This window comes from Neomonachus schauinslandi, chromosome 1, assembly GCF_002201575.2.
Source record: "Neomonachus schauinslandi chromosome 1, ASM220157v2, whole genome shotgun sequence".
Lineage (NCBI taxonomy): Eukaryota > Metazoa > Chordata > Mammalia > Carnivora > Phocidae > Neomonachus > Neomonachus schauinslandi.
Genome location: NC_058403.1, coordinates 60,241,440 through 60,258,235, shown reverse-complemented (window position 1 = coordinate 60,258,235; position 16,796 = coordinate 60,241,440). Strand labels below are relative to the sequence as shown.

Sequence of the window (16,796 nt, the reverse complement as noted above, 5' to 3'; positions counted from 1 at the left end):
TACAAAACAAGGTTATATGAATTATTTTATTTGGCTCTAATAGCAATCCTGTAATATTATTATTAACTTTACACATTACTTTCAATTACCAGATGAGGAAACTAAGTCTCAGGGAGATTTAAACATTTGTCATTAATTTGTGTATTCATTCAAAATTTGTTAAACACCTACAATGTACCTGATGAGGAAAATTCAAAAACAAATATCAGAGAATATGTGGTTGCCTTGTGAGCCCGTGTCAGGGCAGGATCAAAATCCCTAGCTCTCAAAGTAGTATACTGTGGTATATTCTCCAATCTTACCATCCCTCCCGGAAACTACCACACCATGCAGCAAAACATGCTTCATTGGCATTTTCAGAAGCAAAATGCCAGATTAGATGGATGTCTGATGTTTCATAAGATAGCAGTAATGTGTTATATTGTATATTTTTATTCTTAGTGTTGAATTCTTGGATCATGCTTATTAAACCCAAGGACTGCCTAAAAAACATGCTGTAGATTTCTGAACCCAAATCTTATATAGACATGCCATAATTTTCCAGTCTGTTACATGTGCAAAAGCTAGGGCTTAAGCTTCTCTAGCCACATGAAAGAGAGGTGAAAAATCAGAAAGTGATAATGTTGTGGTTTTAAGAGCCCCTCACCACCGCACACACAGTGTGCGGCACAGTAGCTGTACCTTGCCCAAACTTCAAATAAATGATAACTGATGAGACCAATTTCTTAATACTTTGCATAATTATGAAGAGCATTTTGAATTGAACACAAGTTATAACTGCTAATTATTTGAGGTTAGAGATGTGAGCCCACTTTCCTCCCTTACTCCAGAACTGATTTATTGTCCTTCTGCCGGCTGGTCAGTTAGGGACTACAGATAAAGGTACTTAAACATTCATAGCTAGAATTAGATGGTCTTGCAGACCTAGGATTATTTTTAAAGCAATGTGTACTGACAGATAAGAACCAATGCTAGACATGCGGCTAAGTTGGTTTTGTGGAAAACCAAAGGAGTACCTAAGCATAGATGACAATTTACCTGTATGAAAAGGTTCCTCTTCAAATTTTTTCATTATTATGACTATTTCCCAATTTGTAACAATTAGGATTCTTTGGTTTAAGCAACAGAAATTGACCGGCTAATTTGATGTAAAAAGAGGGCAGTTCCTTGGAAGAAAATGGAATAGCTCACAGAATCAAAGGAAAAGCAGAAAATATTGCCTTGGAAAGCACAGAAGCCATGCATCTCTAGGGAGGCAAGTTGCAGACAGTAGTGAAAAATAATAGTCCTTTTAGGTGGCTGCCCTTTCATGATATGTGTTAACTAACTATTGCTGCTGAACAAACCATTCCAAAATTCAGGGGCATAAAACAATAGTTATTTTTTATTTCTCACAAGTGTGCAAGTCAGCAGGTCCAGGCTGGGCTTCACTACAGGTGACTCTGGTCTTTGAATTGTCAGATACACCAAATAAAAATATAGGATGCCCAGTTAAATTCGTAGTTTCCATAACAAATAATTTTTTAGTATAGGTATGTCCCATGTAATATTTGGAACATGCTATACTAAAAGAAGTATTTGTTGTTTATCTAAAATTCATATTTGACAGGATGCCCTGTATTTTGTTTGGCAATCCTATTTGCCATTTCCCATCCTCCTTCTCCTGGGACCAACAGGTTCAGCTGGGCATGTTCTTCACATGCAACTGACAGGGCACAAGACTAAGTGAGTCCAATTGTGCCAACACTTCTCAAGACTCTGCTTATATTCCCTATGTTTATATTCTTGGTCAAAACAAGTAACATGGTCCAGGGATGGAAAAGCATGCGCCACCCACTGAAGGAGGGCATGGGCATGGCAAAAGGTGTGGATACAGGAAAGAGTGGAGAATTGGGGCCATTAACACAGTCTACCACTGGTTGAATCAGTTTTGACCTCTCTTGAGTCATTCCTTATAAAAACCAGGTTCCAGGGAGGGAAAGTCCAAGTAGCCCAGCTTAGGTCTCACACCCACTCCTTGGCCAAGGGAGAATAGGTCACTTGATTGGTGGTCTCAACAAATCAGTGACAGTTGGTGAGAGGTGTTTTCCCCAAAGGAAAACCAGGGTTGTCTTTCCAGACAGAAGATGGCATAGATTTGGGCAGTTAAAATAATATATGTCCATTCCATTTATGTTCCTGACTTTGCCTGCATTTCCACTTTTGGTCAAACAAAAGAGATGTTAGTTTTATTATGCAAAAGAGAAGGAAGGCATAGGAACCTAGAGAACTATACAAACATCTGCAGGCAGGTCTAGGTTCCCACAGGCTGGGGCAGCCCCTGCAGGTCTGGTGGAGACAGTGGGTAAAGGAATTACAAGAAGGATGAAGAGGGGCAATAAAAGCATGAGTGGCAGAGGCAGATTGACTGTGTCATAATCCTACTTACTGCTGCTTCATTGCACAGCTGAAGGAAGCCATGTGTACAAATGTACTTAGATGTTAACATTATTTTAGAAACTGTCATTGAATTTGCACTACATGGACAAAATGTACATTCTTTAAAACAGAATTTAGGTAGATTTCAATGAAAGAATATCACCTACTTAGTAATTCACATTTAAAAACTACAACTACGGGGCGCCTGGGTGGCTCAGTTGGTTAAGCAACTGCCTTCGGCTCGGGTCATGATCCTGGAGTCCCGGGATCGAGTCCCACATCAGGCTCCCTGCTCAGCAGGGAGTCTGCTTCTCCCTCTGACCCTCCTCCCTTTCGTGCTCTCTCTCACAAATAAAATAAATAAATAAATAAAAAATAAAAAAATAAAAAAATAAAAACTACAACTATTAGGTGTGGCATATTCATTTTGTATTTTTTTTTTTACATTGGAAACCTTGAGAATTCCTCTGAATAATGAATTTCACTGGTGTCCTGAAAGAGGGGTATCTACATTATGTTTTTCACTCAACATTTTAGGAAGTGTTCATCTAATAAACAACTGATTTGGGGACTAGCAACACATAATAATAGTATGGTGTCCAAAAGATTAATGACATATTTTATTTATTATTTATTTTTTATTTATTTATTTATTTATTTATTTTATTATGTTATGTTAATCACCATACATTACATCATTAGTTTTTGATGTAGTATTCCATGATTCATTGTTTGTGTATAACACCCAGTGCTCCATTCAGTACGTGCCCTCTTTAATACCCATCACGAGGCTAACCCATCCCCCCACCCCCTCCCCTCTAGAACCCTCAGTTTGTTTCTCAGAGTCCACAGTCTCCCCCTCTGATTTCCCCCCTTCATTTTTCCCTTCTTGCTATCTTCTTTTTTTTTTTTTCTTAACATATCATGTATTATTTGTTTCAGAGGTACAGATCTGTGATTCAACAGTCTTACACAATTCACAGCACTAACCATACATAGCACATACCCTCCCCAATGTCTATCACCCAGCCACCCCATCCCTCCCACCCCCCACCACTCCAGCAACCCTCAGTTTGTTTCCTGAGATTAAGAATTCCTCAAATCAGTGAGGTCATATGATACGTCTTTCTCTGATTGACTTATTTCGTTCAGCATAACACCCTCCAGTTCCATCCACATCGTTGCAAATGGCAAGATTTCATTCCTTTTGATGGCTGCATAATATTTCATTGTATATATATACACCACATCTTCTTTATCCATTCATCTGTCAATGGACATCTTGGCTCTTTCCATAGTTTGGCTATTGTGGACATTGCTGCTATAAATATCGGAGTGAACATACCTCTTCGGATCCCTACATTTGTATCTTTGGGGTAAATACCCAGGAGTGCAATTGCTGGGTCATAGGGCAGCTCTATTTTCAACTTTTTGAGGAACCTCCATACTGTTTTCCAGACTGGCTGCACCACCTTGCATTCCCACCAACAGTGTAGGAGGGTTCCCCTTTCTCCGCATCCCTGCCAACATCTGTCATTTCCTCACTTGTTAATTTTAGCCATTCTGACTGGTGTGAGGTGGTGTCTCATTGAGGTGTTGATTTGGATTTCCCTGATGCCGAGTGTTGTTGAGCACTTTTTCATGTGTCTGTTGGCCATTTGGATGACTTCTTTGGAAAAATGTCTGTTCATGTCTTCTGCCCATTTCTTGATTGGATCATTTGTTCTTTGGGTGTTGAGTTTAATAAGTTCTTTATAGATTTTGGATACTAGCCCTTAATCTGATGTGTCATTTGCAAATATCTTCTCCCATTCTGTCGGTTGTCTTTCGGTTTTATTGACTGTATCTTTTGCTGTGCAAAAGCTTTTTATCTTGATGAAGTCCCAATAGTTCATGTTTGCCCTTACTTCCCTTGCCTTTGGTGATGTTTCTAGGAAGAAGTTGCTGCAGCTGAGGTCGAAGAGGTTGCTGCCTGTGTTCTCCTTTAGGATGTTGATGGACTCCTGTCTCACACTGAGGTCTTTCAACCATTTGGAGTCTATTTTTGTGTGTGGTGTAAGGAAATGGTCCAGTTTCATTCTTCTGCATGTGGCTATCCAATTTTCCCAAAACCATTTGTTGAAGAGACTGTCTTTTTTTCCATTGGACATTCTTTCCTGCTTTATCAAAGATGAGTTGACCATAGAGTTGAGGGTCCATTTCTGGGCTCTCTATTCTGTTCCATTGATTTATGTGTCTGTTTTTGTGCCAGTACCATACTGTCTTGATGATTACAGCTTTGTAATAGAGTTTGAAGTCCGTAATTGTGATGCCTTCAGCTTTGCTTTTCTTTTTCAACATTCCTCTGGCTATGCAGGGTATTTTCTGGCTCCATACAAATTTTAGGATTATTTGTTCCATTTCTTTGAAAAAAGTGGATGGTATTTTGATGGGGATTGCATTGAATGTGTAGATTGCTCTAGGTAGCATTGACATCTTCACAATATTTGTTCTTCCAATCCATGGGCATGGAACATTTTTCCATTTCTTTGTGTCTTCCTCAATTTCTTTCATGAGTATTTTATAGTTTTCTGAGTACAGATTCTTTTCCTCTTTGGTTAGATTTATTCTTAGGTATCTGATGGTTTGGGGTGCAATTGTAAACGGGATTGACTCCTTAATTTCTCTTTCTTCTGTCTTGTTGTTGGTGTATAGGAATGCCACTGATTTCTGTGCATTGATTTTTATATCCTGCCACTTTACTGAATTCCTGTATGAGTTCTAGCAGTTTTGGGGTGGAGTCTTTTGGGTTTTCCACATAAAGTATCATATCATCTGCAAACAGTGAGAGTTTGACTTCTTCTTTGCTGATTTAGATGCCTTTTCTTTCTTTTTGTTGTCTGATTGCTGTGGCTAGGACCTCTAATACTATGTTGAATAGCAGTGGTGATACCATTTACCATGCTAATGGACAACAAAAGAAAGCTGGGGTGGCAATCCTTATATCAGACAAATTAGATTTTAAACCAAAGAGTATAATAAGAGATGAGGAAGGACACTATATCATACTCAAAGGGTCTATCCAACAAGAAGATCTAACAATTATAAATATCTATGCCCCTAACATGGGAGCAGCCAATTATATAAGCCAATTAATAACAAAAGCAAAGAAACACATCAACAACAGTACAATAATAGTAGGGGACTTTAACACCCCCCTCACTGAAATGAACAGATCATCTAAGCAAAAGATCAACAAGGAAATAAAGACTTTAAATGACACACTGGACCAAGTGGACTTCACAGGTATATTCAGAACATTCCATCCCAAAGCAACAGAATACACATTCTTCTCTAGTGCCCATGGAACAGTCTCCAGAATAGATCACATCCTAGGTCACAAATCAGGTCTCAACCGGTACCAAAAGATTGGGATCATTCCATGCCTATTTTCAGACCACAATGCTTTGAAACTGGAACTCAATCACAAGAGGAAAGTTGGAAAGAACTCAAATACATGAAGGCTAAAGAGTATCCTACTAAAGAATGAATGGGTCAACCAGGAAATTAAAGAAGAATTTAAAAAATTCATGGAAACCAATGATAATGAAAACACAGCTGTTCAAAATCTTTGGGATGCAGCAAAGGCGGTCCTAAGAAGAAAGTATATAGCAATACAAGCCTTTCTCAAGAAACAAGAAAGGTCTCAAATACACAACCTAACCCTACACGTAAAGGAGCTGGTGAAAGAACAGAAAATAAAGCCTAAACCCAGCAGGAGAAGAGAAATAATAAAGATCAGAGCAGAAATCAATGAAATAGAAACCAAAAGAACAGTAGAACAGATCAACGAAACTAGGAGCTGGTTCTTTGAAAGAATTAATAAGATTGATAAACCCCTGGCCAGACTTATCAAAAAGAAAAGAGAAATGACCCAAATCAACAAAATCATGAATGAAAGAGGAGAGATCACAACCAACACCAAAGAAATACAAACAATTATAAGAACATATTATGAGCAACTCTATGCCAGCAAATTAGATAATCTGGAAGAAATGGATGCATTCCTAGAGATGTATCAACTACCAAAACTGAACCAGGAAAAAACAGAAAACCTGAACAGACCTATAACCACTAAGGAAATTGAAGCAGTCATCAAAAATCTCCCAAGAAACAAAAGCCCAGGGCCAGATGGCTTCCCAGGGGAATTCTACCAAACATTTGAAGAAGAATTAATACCTATTCTTCTGAAACTGTTCCAAAAAATAGAAATGGAAGGAAAACTTCCAAACTCATTTTATGAGGCCAGCATTACCTTGATCCCAAAATCAGACAAAGACCCCATCAAAAAGGAGAATTACAGACCAATATCCCTGATGAACATGGCTGCAAAAATTCTCACCAAAATACTAGCCAATAGGATCCAACAGTATGTCACAAAGATTATTCACCACGACCAAGTGGGATTTATTCCTGGGTAGCAAGGTTGGTTCAACATCCACAAATCAATCAATGTGATACAATACATTAACAAAAGAAAGAACAAGAACCATATGATCCTCTCAATAGATGCAGAAAAAGCATTTGACAAAGTACAGCATCCTTTCTTGATCAAAACTCTTCAGAGTATAGGGATAGAGGGTACATACCTCAATATCATAAAAGCCATCTATGAAAAACCCACAGTGAATATCATTCTCAATGGGGAAAAACTGAGAGCTTTCCCCCTAAGGTCAGGAACGCGGCAGGGATGTCCACAATCACCACTGCTATTCAACATAGTATTAGAAGTCCTAGCCACAGCAATGACATATTTTTAAGTATTTTGATACAATTACTTGGCATGGCAAGTAAGGTTTATATTTATATATTTCCCAGAAATACTGCTCTGGTCAGGTTGGTAGCTCTATGTAGGGTAATTCTGAAAACCAAAACAATGTATATCTTTTATATTACTTAACCAGTCATAGTGGGGAAATTGACTAAAATATCACGAGGGGAAAAAAAACCTAGTTACAGCTCAGGCCATAAATAAATTCCAGATGATTAAAGAGGGCAATAAAAAAAAATTGAATGAAAAAGAAGAAATAGTCATAAGTATTTAACAATTTTATGTTAGGAAAGTACCTTCTATGCACAAAAGCAATGGAAGAAATTATTAAAAAGCTCAACAAAGAAATTTAAAACTTCTGCAAAAGCAAAAATTGTTATAAAATTAAGAAGTTGGGAATGAATTGACAAAATTGCAAATAATATGACAACAAAAGGTCAATTCCCTAACATATAAGAAGCTCTCATTAATCGGTAAGAAAAACAAAATAATCCAGACAAATTGGAGAGATCACTGAAACTGAATAGGTTGTAAACATCAAATAAATGGTTCATGGCATTACATTTAGGAAAATATAATAAGGCACGCTAATATCCTGTGAATAAAAATTATTAGGCAATATTCCAGAAGAAAACAAAATACCCAGAATATTTGATGACCCATGAGCATAAATCAGTATTATAGTGGTTTTGATAAATAAACAACATATGTTTACTGATGAAAATAAGATTATCTTGTTAAAAGTATTTCCTATAGTCATCCTTACTGAGAATTAAAATAGAGCAAAAATCCTATTTGGAACCACTATTGTAAAAGTGAATATTATCTAGAGGAAGAGTTAAGTTTGGGAGATCTATAAACCTTAAGTTTTGATACTAGCTTTATAATGACTTAGCTGTGTGAAATCTACCCATTTTGTCCCTATGTCCACATCTGTAAAATGGCAATAATGAGAATACTTTTTACTTCCCAGAATCTTTATAAAGATTTTACGAGGTAATAGAATAAAAACCTTGCATTGCCACTTTCATGTTATATTATCAGTGACAGTGTAAATGTAGACTGCATGAAGTGCTGGGGGAAGCTAGGAAGGAACTATTAAACCATTAAACTAAAAAAAGTTATATATATTTATATACATACATACAAGTATGTATGAATGACTCCTTGTAGAAAAGAAAAAAACAAAGTTAAACTCTGAAAATGTCTATAATTCAGGAAGTTGGACACCAGGTTTATCTCGCTTCTTATGTTCCTAACATACACAAACATTTCTGGGCCCCATGGTTAATTTTTTCTTTATTATTATTAAGAGCTAAAAACGTTGATAGTGAACAAGATGGTTAGAGGGGTAGCTAAAGAAATATTGATAAAAGCTGTATTTTACAGGTTCAAAATAGAAGTTTGCTCCTTTCTTACAAAAACTCAATGAATGACTTCCTTGAGTTCAGAAGATTTGGGGCAGGGTAGTGGGGGTGGGGGTGCATTTTCATTAATTTGTTTTTTCAAACATTCTGTGAGAACCTGCCATGTTCCAAGTGCTATGGTCTGTAAGGTTCATTGGTCAAGAAAACAAAGGCCCTTTCATCTGCCTCTTTCCATTTAGTGACAGGCGCAGGTAAGTAATCTAGCAATGATGACTCAAGGCTATGGTGAAGAAAGAGAGGGCTCAGTGTGAGAATACAGGAGGGATGCTTCACCCAATATGAATTCAGGAGTGGGGTCAGGGTGGGGTTAGGGATGAGGATGGTAAATGACAAGATAGTCTTCCTGGAAAAGGTGAGAAAATAGGCTGACAAGCTGAAAGCTGAAGGGAGAAAGGAGCTGACTACATGAAGGGTTGGAAGAAGAATATTCCATGTAGAAAAAATAGAGTGTTAAATACCTGAGAGTAAACAAGCATAGTATCTTCCAGGAACCAAAAGGTGTTTGATCTGACTAGATGATACAATGAAAAGGGAGTAGGATTTATGACTAGAGAGATAACCAGGGGCCAATCATGAATGGTGTATTAATTCATATTGGGAAGTTTGAATTTTATCTTGAGGGAAATGAGATTAATCAGGGAATATTATACTCACGTTTGCAATTTGGGGGGGCAGGGAACTTCTTGCTGTGTGATGAATGAATGACAGTGAGCCTGAGGAAAGGAAGGCTAGAGGCAAAGAAATTCATTGTAAATGCTCTTGCAGAATTCAGGCAAAAAAAAAGAAATGCTTATGGATGGTGGGAGTAGGGATTGGGAATAATGAATGAATCTGAGAGAGATTTAAAGGGCATAAACCACAGAATTTGGGACCCTTTTTACATGGGGGCAGTAAAGGAAAGAGAGCAGTCAAGGGAGATAACTTTCTTTTTTTGCTTGAGCAACTGTTTGCATGACACCATTCCCTGAGATAGTGAATAAGACTACAAGTGTCCTGCAGGAAGGAAGATAATGATTTCTGTTCTGAGTATGTTGGATCTTGAGTATCTGCGAGGTATCTGACAAAAATGTAGAAGAGTCAATTGGAAAATAGGTGTAAAAGTCATGAGAAGAATCTGGGCTGCAGATACTGATTTGGGAGTTATCTATAATACAGCCTTAGCTTCTAAAGCTAGAGAGTAGATGAGATCATTCACAGTGAATGATATGAAGGAAGAGGACAGTGGTCAACCTTTCAGAAATACAGATATTTAAGGAATAGGTCAAAATAAGTCCAAAAGTTAAAATGGGAAGGCTAGCCAGAGGGGTAAGACAAAAAACAGTTGAGTTTAGCATCTTAGAAACCAAGAATAGAAAGGACTGGAAGAAGGAAGATGCAGTCAACAAAGCCAAATACTTCAGAGAAAAATGGGATAATAACAAAATTGTTCACAGGACCTAGAAACAATATGGTTCAAATTGGTGAGCTTCCTGAGATCAGTTTCTTGGGATGTTAAGGAGAGATCCAGATTGCACCAAAGGTTAAAGTGTGAATGGGAGAAGAAGATGTGATGTAGAACAATTTCTACAAGAAATTTGGAGACAGAGAGTTTGAAAGTAAGAGGATAACATGGAATTTAGGGAAGGATTTATTTCTAAAACAAATGACTGCATCAGATATAAATACTGTGGGAAGAAACTGGTACAAAGTACAAGGATGTAGAAGATAGGCAGTGAATGTAACCCAATGGTATTGACCCAGAGGGGGGTGAGATACAATGTCTACCTGAGTAAATTTCCAATTATTGAACACAAACACTCTCTAAATCTCCAGTATCTGAGATCCAGGACCTGGGTATATTGTCCTTAATTAAAAGAAACAATATGGTTTGATGGTCAAAACATAGCCCTGTACTCAGTTATTCTAGGTTTTATTCTTAACTTTATTATCACCTCTCTATGTAACATTGAACAAGTGGTTCAACTTGCATACCATATAAAAGCAAAGTCCTTAGATATATATCCCCTTTATAAAAAGAGAGGTAATTATGAGTAAATTTTATCATAGGTAATAATTCACTGGGAACTTGACAACTAGAGATCCTTTCTGTTTTGCAAATTTGCATATTTTTATATTAGGAATATGAAGTCTCCCCCTCTACACATTTTTTAAAATCCAAACACATCTATATTTCTTCTTTCTATTCTGTGGCCTGTCTTGCAACTCAGAATTAATTACAAACTGAGTAATATGAGCTCTTATAATTATTACATAGCTTCCTGTTGCAGATTTTAGATTATTGAGGAAGATGCCTAGGATGTCTAAATCATATTCTTGAACACCACAATAGATTTTTAGTTTATTGTAGTGTTTTGGAGATGTTCAGAACACTGGCTTATTTACCTAGGAATTAAAAATGATGAATCTTAAACAACAGAACAATTGGACATTCAGGAGCCCTGAATTCTAAGCCCAGCCAATTTCGTGATGGGATTGCCCTTGACAAGTCATTATTTCTCTCTGTGCCTCACCTTCTTCCTTAAAAAATAGGTATAACTCTTTAGGTCCTCATTGTAAAAGCCTGGGAGGGTATATTGCAAGTCAATGTGCAAAAATGAAAAAAAGACCCATAACCCCAATAGATAAAAGGGAAATAGAGGGGGGCAGAGCAAGATGGCGGAGGAGTAGGAGACCTGGATTTCATCTGGTCTCAGTAATTCAGCTGGATAGGGATCAAACCATTCTGAACACCTACGAACTCAACAGGAGATCGAAGAAAAGAATAGAAACAACTCTCTGAACAGAAAAGCGACCACTTTCTGGAAGGTAGGATGTGCGGAGAAGTGAATCCGAGGCGATATTCGGGAGGATAGACGGCGGGGGAGGGGGCCTCCATCGGCTGCTCCTGGCAAGTGATAGAGCAGTGGAGCACAAAATTGGAACTTTTAGAAGTTGGCTGCGCTGAGGGACATCGCTCCAGTGTCTAAGCAGGGGGTGGAACCCTCGTGGGACAGTGTGGTCTCAGGACCCTTGGGGTCACAGAAAGACCGGGGGTGGCTGAGTGCGGCAGAGCTCCCAGGTATCGGAGCGGAGAAGCCGGCTGCAGAGACGGAGCCGAGGCATGGGCTCTCAGCTCAGGGTTGCCATAAACCGTGATCTGCAGCACACTCGGGCCACTGCTCCTCCAGCAGGGACCCAACAAGCGGCAGATCTGGGGAGACTCCCCTTTCTCCCCCAGGAGGAGTGGCGCAGGAGCGCACCTCAGGGATTTGCTGGGTTTGGAGACTCCACACCGAGTCGGGTGCCAGAGATAGAAACACTTGGTCACAAGCCAGGTGAGCACGGGGGAGACGGAGACCGGGGAGACTGGAGTGATTGACTGCTTTTCTCTTGATCAAAAATCTTCAGAGTATAAGGATAGAGGGTACATACCTCAATATCATAAAAGCCATCTATGAAAAACCTTCAGCGAATATCATTCTCAATGGGGAAAAACAGAGCTTTTCCCCTAAGGTCAGGAACACAGCAGGGATGTCCACGATCACCACTGCTCTTCAACATAGTATTAGAACTCCTAGCCACAGCAATCAGACACAAAAAGAAAGAAAAGGCATCCAAATCAGCAAAGAAGAAGTCAAACTCTCACTGTTTGCAGATGATATGATACTTTATGTGGAAAACCCAAAAGACTCCACCCCAAAACTGCTAGAACTCATACAGGAATTCAGTAAAGTGGCAGGATATAAAAATCAATGCACAGAAATCAGTGGCATTCCTATACACCAACAAGACAGAAGAAAGAAATTAAGAAGTTGATCCCATTTACAATTGCACCCAAAACCATCAGATACCTAAGAATAAATCTAACCAAAGAGGAAAAGAATCTGTACTCAGAAAACTATAAAATACTCATGAAAGAAATTGAGGAAGACACAAAGAAATGGAAAAATGTTCCATGCCCATGGATTGGAAGAACAAATATTGTGAAGATGTCAATGCTACCTAGAGCAATCTACACATTCAATGCAATCCCCATCAAAATACCATCCACTTTTTTCAAAGAAATGGAACAAATAATCCTAAAATTTGTATGGAACCAGAAAAGACCCCGAATAGCCAGAGGAATGTTGAAAAAGAAAAGCAAAGCTGGTGACATCACAATTCCAGACTTCCAGCTCTATTACAAAGCTGTAACCATCAAGACAGTATGGTACTGGCACAAAAACAGACACATAGATCAATGGAACAGAATAGAGAGCCCAGAAATGGACCCTCAACTCTATGGTCAACTAATCTTTGACAAAGCAGTAAAGAATGTCCAACGGAAAAAAGACAGTCTCTTCAACAAATGGTTTTGGGAAAATTGGACAGCCACATGCAGAAGAATGAAACTGGACCATTTCCTTACACCACACACAAAAATAGACTCCAAATGGTTGAAAGACCTCAATATGAGACAGGAGTCCATCAAAATCCTAAAGGAGAACACAGGCAGCAACCTCTTCGACCTCAGCCGCAGCAACTTCTTCCTAGAAACATCACCAAAGGCAAGGGAAGTAAGGGCAAACATGAACTATTGGGACTTCATCAAGATAAAAAGCTTTTGCACAGTAAAAGAAACAGTCAACAAAACCAAAAGACAACTGACAGAGTGGGAGAAGATATTTGCAAATGACACATCAGATTAAGGGCTAGTATCCAAAATCTATAAAGAACTTACCGAACTCAACACCCAAAGAACAAATGATCCAATCAAGAAATGGGCAGAAGACATGAACAGACATTTTTCCAAAGAAGACATCCAAATGGCCAACAGACACATGAAAAAGTGCTCAATATCGCTCGGCATCAGGGAAATCCAAATCAAAACCTCAGTGAGACACCACCTCACACCAGTCAGAATGGCTAAAATTAACAAGTCAGGAAATGACAGATGTTGGCAGGGATGCGGAGAAAGGGGAACCCTCCTACACTGTTGGTGGGAATGCAAGGTGCATTCTGGAAACCACTCTGGAAAATAGTATGGAGGTTACTCAAAAAGTTGAAAATAGAGCTACCCTATGATCCAGCAATTGCACTCCTGGGTATTTACCCCAAAGATACAAATGCAGGGATCCAAAGGGGTACATGCACCCTGATGTTTATAGCAGCAATGTCCACAATAGCCAAACTGTGGAAACAGCCAAGATGTCCCTCGACAGATGAATGGAGAAAGAAGAAGTGGTATATATATACAATGGAATATTATGCAGCCATCAAAAGGAATGAGACCTTGCCATTTGCAACGACGTGGGTGGAACTGGAGGGTGTTATGCTGAACGAAATAAGTCAATCAGAGAAAGACATGTATCATATGACCTCACTTATTTGAGGAATTCTTAATCTCAGGAAACAAACTGAGGGTTGCTGGAGTGGTGGGGGGTGGGAGGGATGGGGTGGCTGGGTGATAGACATTGGGGAGGGTATGTGCTATGGTGAGCGCTGTGAATTGTGCAAGACTGTTGAATCACAGTCTGTACCTCTGAAACAAATAATACAATATATGTTAAGAAAAAAAAAGAAGATCGCAGGAGGGGAACAATGAAGGGGGGAAATCATAGGGGAGATGAACCATGAGAGACAATGGACTCTGAGAAACAAACTGAGGGTTCTAGAGGGGAGGGGGTTCAGAGGATGGGTTATCCTGGTGATGGGTATTGGGAAGGGCATGTTCTGCATGGAGCACTGGGTGTTATGCACAAACAATAAATCATGGAATACTACATCAAAAACTAATGATGTAATGTATGGTGATTAATATAACAATAAGTAATTTTTAAAAAAGGGAAATAGAAGCCCTATAGATAGATACTGCTAAATAACAGGAATCAACTATATTCCATATCTGCCATTGGGTTTGATTTAGAATTTCTGGTTTCTACCCACCAGCCTGTAAGATGTCATTGTAAGAGAGATGCTAAGGTCAAGAGTCCTCCTCCCATTTCCTCCTTCCTCCACTCTGACCTGGTCAGTTGTCCAAGTATCATTTGTGTCTCCTAACAGAGATTTGCAGGAATCATATGGTTGTCAGACAGCTGTCTCTACAGGCAGAAAATATTTCTGTTTTATTCGTCACTACAGGGCAGGAAGAGTGAGAAAAAATGAGTCTTATTATTGAACTCCTTTATGCTGTCTTGGTTCTCCTCTCTCCCCATGACACATACTTGCTCAGGAACAGCATAAGCAACTAAGATTTAAAAAAAAAAAAAAAAAAAAGGAAAATCACAGTCAAACCATAAATGCTGCTATTTGTAATCAGTGTATAACCTCTGTGATGAAATTTGTGAGTAATTCACTTTCCACTTAAGCCTACCAATATGAGATCTAATGTTGCCGCCCTGAACACTAATGAAGGAAGTCAGACGGCAGAACAGCTAGCCCTCAGGGACTCATTTCTCACACCACCAAAAAGTAATTTCCTTCATTTTCAGCCATCTGGTAGCCTGGATTGTGAAGATGAAGCTTCATTTAAGTATTGCTTAAGAGTGTGGGCCCTGGAGTCTTCTTGGATTCGAATCTGTTTTCTGCTTCTCACCTTGCTCCATCTATACCTCAGTTTCCCACCTATAAATAAAATCCTCATAGGATATCATTTCTTTATTATAAGGAGTTACTGATATAATACTTATAAAGTACTCTACATAGGATCTTACATATAGTAAGTGCCTAAAGTTAGCCATTATTAAATTGTTAATAATAGTGGCAGTGAGGGGCACCTGGGTGGCTCCAGTAGGTTAAGTGACCAACTCTTGGTTTTGTCTCAAGTCACGATCTCAGGGTCATGAGATTGAGCCCCACAGGGGGGTTCCTCCTCAACAGGAAGTCTGCTTGAGATTCTCTCTCCTTCTCCCTCTTCCCCCCCACCCCTCCCCCTGCTCGCACACTCACTCCCTCTCTCTCAAATAAATATAAAATCTTTAAAAAAATAATAGTGGTGGTTAAAGTATTAGGAGTAATAGTATTATTTTTGTGATGTCTGTGACATAGGTCTTATTAATTCAGTTTTTAAGCTCTAAAGTGTATCATCTAGTCTGTCACAGAGCAAGGTGATATTTAGAGCCTTTCTATTAGGATTTACAGATGGTAGCCTTATGTGGCTAGATTATAAGTAAACAGGTATTACCACATCTTAAGAACACAATTATTCAACTCATACTAAATAACAATGTTTTTCTTTTCCTGGCATTTGGAGGAAAGATTGGACTGTATTCCTTTTATATGCATAAGAAAATAAATATAGATACCATGTAGTGATAAGAAAAATTTATTAATATATATAACTCTGAATGCTCTCTAATATCCAGATAAGGTCTATCCTAATGAGAAAAGAGCTAAGACATTTTCATTATACTCCTCTGTGAAATTCCTACACTACTTGGTCATAGAGGAGAGATTCTCTTTATAGTAAGACCATGCTTTTTATCTGCCAAGTCTGTAAGGAGGTCCTAAAGCAGTCTGGCTTCTTAATACAAAACTTCAAATGGTTTAAGTCACAAAAGAATTTAGCTAAGATTTGCTATTTCCAGTGACATGGACCAATGCTGCAAAGCTGGTTTTATGGGCATGGTTATATATTCCATTTGCTTTTGTCTTTACAGTTCCACCAAAGATCTCCAACATCTCTTCGGATGTCACTGTGAATGAGGGCAGCAATGTAACCCTGGTCTGCATGGCCAATGGCCGTCCTGAACCTGTGATCACCTGGAGACACCTTACACCAACTGGTAAGCAACCACCTAGTCTTCAAAATACCACACATCATTTAAGATATCTTCATGCTTTTGGATCAGAAAGGCAAACCTGTATCTGGTTATTAAAACACTAATACAATTGCAACTTAGGACTTACCTTGGTTCTCCCTGGTCTTTGCTAATATGTTCATCTCTATAAAGTCTACAACCAGTTCTTATTTCATTTTCAAATAGAACATCACCTCAAGGCAACAAATACAGAAGAATTAAATGCATTAAATGACCTAGTATTATGTCTAAAATGTATGCCAGTTTTGTGCTTGAGTGTCCTGGAGTAGTGTTTTGTATGAATTAAATTTACCTAGTTCTTTGTATTTTTTTTTTTTTTTTTGGTTTGTTTTGCTTTGCTTTTTAACTATAGTTTCCTAATAT

The 16,796-nt window shown here is 38.6% G+C and overlaps 1 protein-coding gene across 2 annotated transcripts in view; it reads left to right on the top strand.

Annotated features, from left to right (window-relative positions):
- LOC110582418 (limbic system associated membrane protein) overlaps positions 1-16,796 on the top strand; it is a 654,509-nt gene that overhangs the window by 408,348 nt on the left and 229,365 nt on the right. For both annotated transcript variants that reach the window (XM_021692444.1, XM_021692443.1), the window contains exon 3: positions 16,272-16,397. In XM_021692444.1, the coding sequence (XP_021548119.1) occupies positions 16,272-16,397 (126 nt within the window). The remainder of the gene's footprint in view (positions 1-16,271; positions 16,398-16,796) is intronic.